At 39.2% G+C, this 12,021-nt stretch overlaps 1 protein-coding gene across 1 annotated transcript in view; it reads right to left on the bottom strand.

The window, feature by feature from the left end:
• Window positions 1-12,021, bottom strand: part of LOC139766094 (pyridoxal-dependent decarboxylase domain-containing protein 1) — a 53,107-nt gene that overhangs the window by 24,610 nt on the left and 16,476 nt on the right. Inside the window, exons 7-10 of the mRNA XM_071694247.1 lie at window positions 10,813-10,940; window positions 8,651-8,722; window positions 503-607; window positions 34-135 (exon numbers count right to left, since the gene is read on the bottom strand). Coding sequence (XP_071550348.1) covers window positions 34-135; window positions 503-607; window positions 8,651-8,722; window positions 10,813-10,940 — 407 coding nt within the window. The remainder of the gene's footprint in view (window positions 1-33; window positions 136-502; window positions 608-8,650; window positions 8,723-10,812; window positions 10,941-12,021) is intronic.

Below are 12,021 nucleotides of genomic sequence, written 5' to 3'. Positions count from 1 at the left end.
GAATAACACATGATATACAGTAATGTCACTTACAAGCAGACGTATCCTAGGAAGAGTTGTCAGGTGTTGTTGAAGATGTTGGCTCAATTCAAAGGCATGTTGAAATCGAAGTATCACACCACTTTGACCTAATGTCTGGGAATACAGTGAACCTATTAGTGCTTACAGTAATGCCACTATTCTTAATCCTTTCCCAAAGCTAAAGATAAGCATGAACACAAAATCACACGACATATTATGGACGGAAACAAAAATATGTAACAAGAAAACTGGATAATTCATCATGAGCTTAACTTCCTTTATGATCTTTCACGCATCATCAGGTGACAACTTCCCAGTAAGAAGTTAATTTAGCCATAAGCTTGTACACGTTTCAGTGACTAGTCCTGCATACAGTCACAGAAGGTAAATTGATACCACTTCCCAACTACAGCAACACACTCATATATCCCATCTCACCTGATTACTATCATTACATGGTTCAACTATGATTGCTACCCACCTGAAGCATGGTCCAGAGAGGAAGACAAGAAAGCCGGACATGAAGGCTAAGAGCAGTGAGGCCTGCAGCATGGACAGCTGAAGTTTCATAGGCCTTATACAATGTCTATCAAACAATGTTAAGGAGCTTTATAAACGTAGATGTGGCTTACACAAGAATTAGTGTAATGACTACTTAAATGGTGAATGTGGTAAAAATTAACTTTTATTCAATATTTTCTTTCTGTGATAAAGAAATATATCATAAACATTAACTATAAAAACCAGTTACTGCACAAATACATAAAAATATCCACCCCAGTATTTCAGTCTCAGACTATTCATGGGTTTATGTTTGTAGAAAATAGCATATCTACAACCAATAACTTTCATTTCAATACATAATGCTATACACACATATGCAGTAAAAATATTTCATACATTATTATCTTTGATCTATCACTTATAGAAATAATTTTACAAAATAACACCACCTTTTCTATAAGAATTTTTTCTATTATTCTTTATTCATCAAAAATAATGCAAATCAGAAACCTCATGCTGAACTACTACAATATCCTTAAATACTTATCTGTACAGTTGTCCCTACACTGTTAACTACATTTTTTTTTTTTTTTTTTTTTTTTTTTTATACTTTGTCGCTGTCTCCCGCGTTTGCGAGGTAGCGCAAGGAAACAGACGAAAGAAATGCCCCCCCCCCCCCATACACATGTACATACACACGTCCACACACGCAAATATACATACCTACACAGCTTTCCATGGTTTACCCCAGACGCTTCACATGCCTTGCTTCAATCCACTGACAGCACGTCAACCCCTGTATACCACATGACTCCAATTCACTCTATTTCTTGCCCTCCTTTCACTCTCCTGCATGTTCAGGCCCCGATCACACAAAATCTTTTTCACTCCATCTTTCCACCTCCAATTTGGTCTCCCTCTTCTCCTCGTTCCCTCCACCTCCGACACATATATCCTCTTGGTCAATCTCTCCTCACTCATTCTCTCCATGTGCCCAAACCATTTCAAAACACCCTCTTCTGCTCTCTCAACCACGCTCTTTTTATTTCCACACATCTCTCTTACCCTTACGTTACTTACTCGATCAAACCACCTCACACCACACATTGTCCTCAAACATCTCATTTCCAGCACATCCATCCTCCTGCGCACATCTCTATCCATAGCCCACGCCTCGCAACCATACAACATTGTTGGAACCACTATTCCCTCAAACATACCCATTTTTGCTTTCCGAGATAATGTTCTCGACTTCCACACATTTTTCAAGGCTCCCAAAATTTTCGCCCCCTCCCCCACCCTATGATCCACTTCCGCTTCCATGGTTCCATCCGCTGACAGATCCACTCCCAGATATCTAAAACACTTCACTTCCTCCAGTTTTTCTCCATTCAAACTCACCTCCCAATTGACTTGACCCTCACCCCTACTGTACCTAATAACCTTGCTCTTATTCACATTTACTCTCAACTTTCTTCTTCCACACACTTTACCAAACTCAGTCACCAGCTTCTGCAGTTTCTCACATGAATCAGCCACCAGCGCTGTATCATCAGCGAACAACAACTGACTCACTTCCCAAGCTCTCTCATCCCCAACAGACTTCATACTTGCCCCTCTTTCCAGGACTCTTGCATTTACCTCCCTTACAACCCCATCCATAAACAAATTAAACAACCATGGAGACATCACACACCCCTGCCGCAAACCTACATTCACTGAGAACCAATCACTTTCCTCTCTTCCTACACGTACACATGCCTTACATCCTCGATAAAAACTTTTCACTGCTTCTAACAACTTGCCTCCCACACCATATATTCTTAATACCTTCCACAGAGCATCTCTATCAACTCTATCATATGCCTTCTCCAGATCCATAAATGCTACATACAAATCCATTTGCTTTTCTAAGTATTTCTCACATACATTCTTCAAAGCAAACACCTGATCCACACATCCTCTACCACTTCTGAAACCGCACTGCTCTTCCCCAATCTGATGCTCTGTACATGCCTTCACCCTCTCAATCAATACCCTCCCATATAATTTACCAGGAATACTCAACAAACTTATACCTCTGTAATTTGAGCACTCACTCTTATCCCCTTTGCCTTTGTACAATGGCACTACGCACGCATTCCGCCAATCCTCAGGCACCTCACCATGAGTCATACATACATTAAATAACCTTACCAACCAGTCAACAATACAGTCACCCCCTTTCTTAATAAATTCCACTGCAATACCATCCAAACCTGCTGCCTTGCCGGCTTTCATCTTCCGCAAAGCTTTTACTACCTCTTCTCTGTTTACCAAATCATTTTCCCTAACCCTCTCACTTTGCACACCACCTCGACCCAAACACCCTATATCTGCCACTCTGTCATCAGACACATTCAACAAACCTTCAAAATACTCATTCCATCTCCTTCTCACATCACCGCTACTTGTTATCACCTCCCCATTTACGCCCTTCACTGAAGTTCCCATTTGCTCCCTTGTCTTACGCACCCTATTTACCTCCTTCCAGAACATCTTTTTATTCTCCCTAAAATTTACTGATAGTCTCTCACCCCAACTCTCATTTGCCCTTTTTTTCACCTCTTGCACCTTTCTCTTGACCTCCTGTCTCTTTCTTTTATACTTCTCCCACTCAATTGCATTTTTTCCCTGCAAAAATCGTCCAAATGCCTCTCTCTTCTCTTTCACTAATACTCTTACTTCTTCATCCCACCACTCACTACCCTTTCTAAACAGCCCACCTCCCACTCTTCTCATGCCACAAGCATCTTTTGCGCAATCCATCACTGATTCCCTAAATACATCCCATTCCTCCCCCACTCCCCTTACTTCCATTGTTCTCACCTTTTTCCATTCTGTACACAGTCTCTCCTGGTACTTCCCCACACAGGTCTCCTTCCCAAGCTCACTTACTCTCACCACCTTCTTCACCCCAACATTCACTCCTCTTTTCTGAAAACCCATACTAATCTTCACCTTAGCCTCCACAAGATAATGATCAGACATCCCTCCAGTTGCACCTCTCAGCACATTAACATCCAAAAGTCTCTCTTTCGCACGCCTGTCAATTAACACGTAATCCAATAACGCTCTCTGGCCATCTCTCCTACTTACATAAGTATACTTATGTATATCTCGCTTTTTAAACCAGGTATTCCCAATCATCAGTCCTTTTTCAGCACATAAATCTACAAGCTCTTCACCATTTCCATTTACAACACTGAACACCCCATGCATACCAATTATTCCCTCAACTGCCACATTACTCACCTTTGCATTCAAATCACCCATCACTATAACCCGGTCTCGTGCATCAAAACCGCTAACACACTCATTTAGCTGCTCCCAAAACACTTGCCTCTCATGATCTTTCTTCTCATGCCCAGGTGCATATGCACCAATAATCACCCACCTCTCTCCATCAACTTTCAATTTTACCCATATTAATCGAGAATTTACTTTCTTACATTCTATCACATACTCCCACAACTCCTGTTTCAGGAGTATTGCTACTCCTTCCCTTGCTCTTGTCCTCTCACTAACCCCTGACTTCACTCCCCAGACATTTCCAAACCACTCTTCCCCTTTACCCTTGAGCTTCGTTTCACTCAGAGCCAAAACATCCAGGTTCCTTTCCTCAAACATACTACCTATCTCTCCTTTTTTCACATCTTGGTTACATCCACACACATTTAGGCACCCCACTCTGAGCCTTCGAGGAGGATGATCACTCCCCGCGTGACTCCTTCTTCTGTTTCCCATTTTAGAAAGTTAATACAAGGAGGGGAGGATTTCCGGCCCCCCGCTCCCGTCCCCTCTAGTCGCTTTCTACGACACGCGAGGAATACGTGGGAAGTATTCTTTCACCCCTATACATACCAGTATTATCAATACTTGCTTCATACCTCTCTCTCATCATTCAACTAAAATGAATGAAAAATATTAAAGACGACAAAAGATTCCCTGATCTTACTCCAAGTTAAATCTAAACCCAGACATTCAAAGCACAATTCTTCCAAGACACATTCTAATCTTTTTACAAAATCCTTCACTGCTGTACACATGAGGTATCTGGCAATCAATTATCTAATTTATAACTGAAATGAGAATTCTAAATTCCCATGCTGTGGTCTCCCATTCCTGCTGCTATGTTTGCTAAATGCTACTAAAACTGACAAGACCCATGATCAACGTTGGACCAGTCTTCAAGAAAGCTTGGTCCAAAATGTTTGGTTCAAAACCCTCAAGATATAAATGGTGACGAACATAGTTGTATTTTTCATATATCTTTTCTGCCCATTTCTCTCTAATATGTCTTCAGAGAGATTGAGTGCAGAATGGAAAAAGGTGAGAGCAAATGACATAAAAGGAGTGGGGGAGGAATGGGATGTATTTAGGGAAAGCAGTGATGGCTTGCGCAAAAGATGCCTGTGGCATGAGAAAGGTGGGAGGAGGGCAGATTAGAAAGGGTAGTGAGTGGTGGGATGAAGAAGTAAGATTGTTAATGAAAGAGAAGAGAGAGACATTTGGAAGATTTTTGCAGGGAAATAGTGCAAATAACTGGGAGATGTATAAAAGAAAGAGGCAAAAGGTCAAGAGAAAGGTGCAAGAGGTGAAAAAGAGGGCAAATGAGAGTTGGGGTGAGAGTATCATTAAATTTTAGGGAGAATAAAAAGATGTTTTGGAAGGAGGTAAATAAACTGTGTAAGACAAGAGAATAAATGGGAACAACAGTGAAGGGGGGGTAATAACAAGCAGTGGTGAAGTGAGAGGAAGATGTAGTATTTTGAAGGTTTGTTGAATGTATCTGATGATAGCGTGGCAGATATAGGGTGTTTTGGTTGAGGTGGTGTGCGAAGTGAGAGGGTCAGGAAGAATGATTTTGTAAACAGAGAAGAGGCAGTGAAAGCTTTGCAGAAGATGAAAGCCAACAAGGCAGTGGGTCTGGATGGTATTGCTGTGGAATTTATCAAGAAAGGGGGTGACTGTGTTGTTGACTGGTTGGTGAGGATATTCAATGTAAGTATGGTTCATGGTGAAGTGCCTTAGGATTGGCAGAATGCTTGCATAGTGCCATTGTACAAAGGCAAAGGGGATAATGGTGAGTGTTCAAATTAAAGAGGTATAAGTTTGTTGAGTATTCCTGGGAAATTATATGGGAGGGTATTGTTTGAGAGGGTGCAGGCATGCACAGAGCATCAGAATGGGGAAGAGCAGTGTGGTTTCAGAAGTGGTAGAGGATGTGTGGATCAGGTGTTTGCTTTGAAGAATGTATGGGAGAAATACTTAGAAAAACAGATGGATTTGTATGTAGCATTTATGGATCTGGAGAAGGCATATGATAAGAATTGATAGAGATGCTCTGTGGAAGGTATTATGAGTGTATGGTGTGGGATGTAAGTTGCTAGAAGCAGTGAAAAGTTTTTATCGAGGATGTAAGGCATGTGTACGAGTAGGAAGAGAGGAAAGTGATTGGTTCCCAGTGAATGTTGGTTTGCGGCAGGGGTGCGTGATATCTCCATAGTTGTCTAATTTGTTTACAGATGGGGTTGTTAGGGAGGTGAATGCAAGAGTTTTGGAGAGAGTGGCAAGTATGCAGTCTGTTGTGGATGAGAGGGCTTCAGAAGTGAGTCAGTTGCTGTTCACTGATGATACAGTGCTGGTGGCTGATTTAGGTGAGAAACTGCATTAGTTGGTGACTGAGTTTGGTATAGTGTGTGAAAGAAGAAACCTGAGAGTAAATGTGAATACGAGCAAGGTTATTAGGTTCAGTAGGGTAGAGGGACAAGTAAATTGAGAGGTAAGTTTGAATGGAGAAAATCTGGAGGAAGTGAAGTGTTTTAGATATCTGGGAGTGGATTTGGCAGCGGATGGAACCAAGGAAGCAGAAGCGAGTCATAGGGTGGGGGAGGGGGCAAAGGTTCTAAGAGCACCGAAGAATGTGTGGAAGACGAGAACATTATCTTGGAGAGCAAAAATGGGTATGTTTTAAGGAATAGTGGTTCCAATAATGTTGTATGGTCATGAGGCATGGGCTATAGATAGGGTTGTGCAGAGGAGGGTGGATGTGTTGGAAATGAGATGTTTGAGGACAATATGTGGTGTGAGGTGGTTTGATCGAATAAGTAATGAAGGGGTAAGAGAGATGTGTGGTAATAAAAAGAGTGTGGTTGAGAGAGCAGAAAAGGGTGTATCGAAATGGTTTGGTCACATGGAGAGAATGAGTGAGGAAAGATTGAAAAAGAGAATATATGTGTCAGAGGTGGAGGGAACGAGGAGAAGTGGGAGACCAAATGGGAGGTGGAAGGATGGAGTAAAAACGATTTTGAGCGATCGGGGCCTGAACACACAGGAGGATGAAAGGTGTGCAAGAAATAGCATGAATTGGAACAATGTGGTATACTAGGATCGACATGCTGTCAATGGATTGAACCAGGGCATGTGAAGTGTCTGGTGTAAACTATGGAAAGTTTTGTGGGGCCTGAATGTGAAAAGGGGGCTGTGGTTTCGGTGCATTACACATGACGGTTAGAGACTGAGTGTGAACAAATGTGGCCTACCTCTTGTGCATGCAGGGGGAGAGGGGGTGCCATTTTCATGTGTGGTAGGGTGGCGGCAGGAATACATGAAGGCAGCATGTATGAGTATGTACATGTATATAGATGGATATGTCTATGTATGTATATGTATGTATAAGTTGAAATGTATAGGTATGTATATGTGCGTGTGTGGGCGTTTATGTATATACATGTGTATGTGGGTGGGTTGGCCCATTCTTTCATCTGTTTCCTTGGCTACCTCGCTAACGCGGGAGACAGCGACAAAGTATAATAAATAAAAAATAGGTCTTTAACTAATGCACTAATTAGCTTTTATCATCATATTCACAGAAAATATAGGATAAAATAGCTGGCAAAGATGGAAATCTCACCTAGTTCCTGAATGTTTGAGATTCCTACTCATTCAAAACATTCTACTTATGATCTGTGAATAATATTTGAATTGTATTTTTCATGTATCTTTTTTCAGTAGTTTGACATTTGATTGACATGTTCGACATTTGTTCTATTCCCTCCATAATCAAACTTCAGGAATATGAGGTCTTACATGCACTGTTTAATGTTTCACAGTTAGCACTCCCTTCGATCTCTCCACTATCACAAATAATCAGTAAAGTAGATTTACTAAGTTCAAGGAATTGCTTAATGTCAGCTGTTCATTCTTCCCTCTCACAATGTCTGAGTATATCCATCCTAATCTCACTGGTGATGGCCTTATGCTTCTTAGCACTAATGACACCAGGAGAACTTAAAAAATATTTTGGTGGCATGTTGCAATGGGCAAAACAAGTGCAATACAAAGTATAATGCATCAAAAATATACTGCAGTACTCCATGACTATACACTGTTATTTGTGCCATGCATGTGTGCACTTCTCACACAGATCTGGTAATGCCACACTAACGTACTGCCAATCCAGTAATGACTGTGTTATTCCAAATCTAAGCCTGTGTAAAGTAAAATATGATGCAAATGGACCATGCACATTATCTCAAAATGGCATAAATCAAATATGCCTAAATTGAGAGATACCTGCATTCTAATTTCTTATATATATTTTCTACAGAATGGTTAACACATTCAGACAAATAACAATGAAAACAGATAATAGAAAAGGGAGAACTACATAGCATATGAACACTTGCCATGTAGGAGGACAGGATCATGTAGACATAAAACATTAACTTAAACTCGGTGAACAAAATGGAAAACTATATTTTTCATACATTTCTTCAAAAAAAATTCTCTTCAGAGGGATCTTATCTAATGCAAAATTAATAATCAATGGTATTTGCATAAAAAATTACTATAACCAAATTGACAAAAGTCATCAGGTTGATATATGCTTTCCTGGATTGATGTTAATGATGGTATCAAACTGCATTATCAACTACTTACAGACACCACTTACTCCAAAAATTTTTGGTTGACATATACCCTTCCAGTATTCTACTATGTTTCCCACCACAGACTCTGGAAATATTCTACAATCCTTCCCTAAAAAATCTAAAGCCCAAAAGTTATGCTTGTAAAAGGATACAACATATGGCAGTGATGGGATACCCAACCACAGAGACAGTGGCAATGTCATGCTGTCCCCTACTTTGGCAGGCTGAAAAGAAACAAGTTTTAACAGTATCACCAAAAATTGTATTTCAATTCCATCCAGTAAAGTTAAGATGTTTCAAAACTGAAACAAAGATATATATTTTCATGTGTTCATGTCTAATCATAAATACAAAAATGCTATTGAAAGAATTTGTATGGCACATGAAAAGGTCTGACACACATCAATATAACAAAAATAATTCCTGTGTAAATCAAACCCCTAAGTATCTCACTTAGGGGTATTTCATTCTGTAAAACTTAAGAGCCAGAACACAGAAGTAATAAGCATGTTAGAGGCACATTTCAACTTGCTTCCTTTACAACCTTTTCTTTTCTTTGCATAAGATCACAATTTGAACTACAAGATATTTTTCATTTCATTACACTTAGTCGCTGTCTCCCACGTTAGCGAGGTAGCACAAGGAAACAGACGAAAGAATGGCCCAACCAAACTACAAGGTGTTCTCCATAACATTAAAAAAAATTTACATAACTGAATCCAATTCAATAAGGCAGAAATATTATCCAGAATATAAGCCTAAAGTAAATTTTTCAGAATAGTCTTGCAAGATTTTTAATTCTCAGATATCTTGCACTGAATCACACTTCACAGTTTGAAATTTCAAACTTCATTTTTCCCCTGTTCCCTATGAGTCTCAAATTTCTGATTATATACATGATGTAAATATGACACTGTTTTTTCCAAGGACTTAAAGCAATACATTTATTCCTTTGCAAATGTTTATGTGAATTCAAGTGACAAAGACTGTATATGAAACTTTCATTTTCAAATAAACATAAATGAAATTTCAACACAAAATGTTCTTTAAAAATGTGTCATATACAACTTTCCCCTTTCAATTCATAACTCATTTAATGAATTTTTATGTAAAATGGGCAAGAGTAAGAACAGTGCCAACTTAAGAACTATAAAATGCAAGCAATAACACTTTTGGATCTAATGCCAATATCTTTCACAGAAGCAATGAGTTTCAAAGATGTTACATAAGTCTACCCCAAATGCCTCTGGATGAAATTGTTCCACATGCAGATACTATTGAAAGTCACTATTATTAGCAAGGACAAAGATGGGTCTCATGTTTGTTGTCATATACATTAGGTTTTTGCCTAGCAAAACCAATTTGTGTTACTAATGTCTAGTCCAGTCACATTTTGTGGGGACCTGAAACAAGCACTCTTCCTCTTAATTCCTTCTGAAACAACCATTCGTGCTTTTACCTGGTGCACTGAGTCCAATAGTATATTGTTTCACTTTCTTTTCCTCACACTTGATATAACATCTATACTGCTTCTCTGCAAGTGACATGCTTAGGTCTTCTAGCACCTTATGGCCCCTCCTCCCCTTCCTCACTCTAACTTTCTTGTTACTTTGAGTCCTTTGAGAAATCCTGCATGTGTGTGTAACATCATCATAATCACAAATACATAAGAAAATCTTTTCCTCTAGGTATTCACCTTTAACAATATGCACTTTCTCTGTGACGAAATGTAGAATTTATCTCTATGTCTGCATTAGTTGACCTAATCTTTATTTATAACAACTGATATAACAAGGACGAAAGTATTCTATAGTTTAAGCCAAGTCAGTTGAAACAGTTTAATATAATCAAAGGATATAATTATGAAATTAAAATAATACAAGAATCTGCAGAACTAACTGAAGCGAGGGTATTCACCTCCAACAATATGCACTTTCTCTGTGATGAAATGTAGAATTTATCTCTGCACTTTCTCTGAGATGAAATGTAGACTTTATCTCTATGTCTGAATTAGTTGACCTAATCTATATTAATAACAAATGATATAGCAAGGACAAAAGTATTCTATAATTCAAGCCATGTCAGTTGAAAGATTTTAATATAATCAAAGGATATAATTATGAAATTAAAATAATACAAGAATCTACTCTCTATGCACAACTTACTGAAGTGAGGGGAATAACAGCATGTTTTACAAATATGAAAAAAAGTTCATTCACATACACACAACATTCTAAGTGGAAATTTACTTGAGCTGAAACAAAAACTTATAACATGGTATAAAACAATACTGATTTATTTATAAATACTTTACCAGGTTAGGTGCATTGGGTAGGGTGAGAGCAGCAAGTGCATGACCTTCCACATGCAGCCAGGCTTCATGGTTATTGCACAGCTCCTGGATTCTACCAACATTGTCCACCCCACCTACAGCACCACCACCTATAATATATATTTCATCTTAATTCGTATATTTCCCTATCTTCAAGAATCTGAACACAACAGTCATCTCTAAACCATACTAATTCTAATGAGTGCATCAAGGTAAAGCCCTATCCAAACATCTAACAAAATGTAAAAGTAGACCATTCATATTTGTATTATGAGCTTTTCAGCTACATAGAGGGCATGTGAAACATCTGTGGTATACCATGGAAAGTTCTGTGGAGCCTGGAAGTGGATAGGGTGCTGTGGTTTCAGTGCATTACACATCACAGTTCATGCATGGATTAGAACAGAAGTGGCCTTTTTTTGTCTGTTGTGTGGTGCTATCTCACTGACACGGGGTAGCCATGCTGTTTCTTGTGGGTCGAGTCAGCGCCAGGAATGGATGAAGGCAAGCAAGTATGAATGTGTACATATGTATATGTGTATATAAGTATGTATATGTGTTATGTTGATATGCATGTGCATGTTTATGTATGTATATGCGTGTGTATGGGAGTTTATGTGTATATATGTGTATATGAGTGGATGGGCCATTCTTTGTCTGTTTCCTGGCACTACCACGCTGACGCAGGAAACGGCAATCAAGTAAAATACATCCTAGTTCTGTTCTGACTGACTGGATGGATCTCATAATGGACTTGAAGTCAGATGCATGTCAGCATGACATGTAGAATTCGTATACCTTTACAGCATTCTTTTATCTTACTCAACTTCTATCATGATTATATATATCCTCCATCTTTCCACTTCCAATTTGGTCCCCCACTTCTCCTTGTTCCCTCCACCTCTGACACATATATCCCTTTCTCAATCTTCCCTCACTCATTCTCTCCATGTGACCAAATCATTTCAATACACTCTCTTCTGCTCTCTCAACCACACTCTTTTTATTACCACACATCTCTCTTACCCTTTCATAACTTACTTGATCAAACCACCTCACATCACATATTGTCCTCAAACATTTCTAACACATCCACCTTCCTCCACACAACCCTATCTATAGCCCATGCCTCACAACCATACAACACTGGTGGAACCTCTTTTCCTTTAAACATACCAATTTTTGCTTTCT

This window comes from Panulirus ornatus, chromosome 57 (assembly GCF_036320965.1).
Source record: "Panulirus ornatus isolate Po-2019 chromosome 57, ASM3632096v1, whole genome shotgun sequence".
In the NCBI taxonomy this organism is placed as follows: domain Eukaryota; kingdom Metazoa; phylum Arthropoda; class Malacostraca; order Decapoda; family Palinuridae; genus Panulirus; species Panulirus ornatus.
The sequence above is the reverse complement of the archived record's forward strand: the minus strand, read 5'-3'. Positions and strand labels throughout refer to the sequence as shown.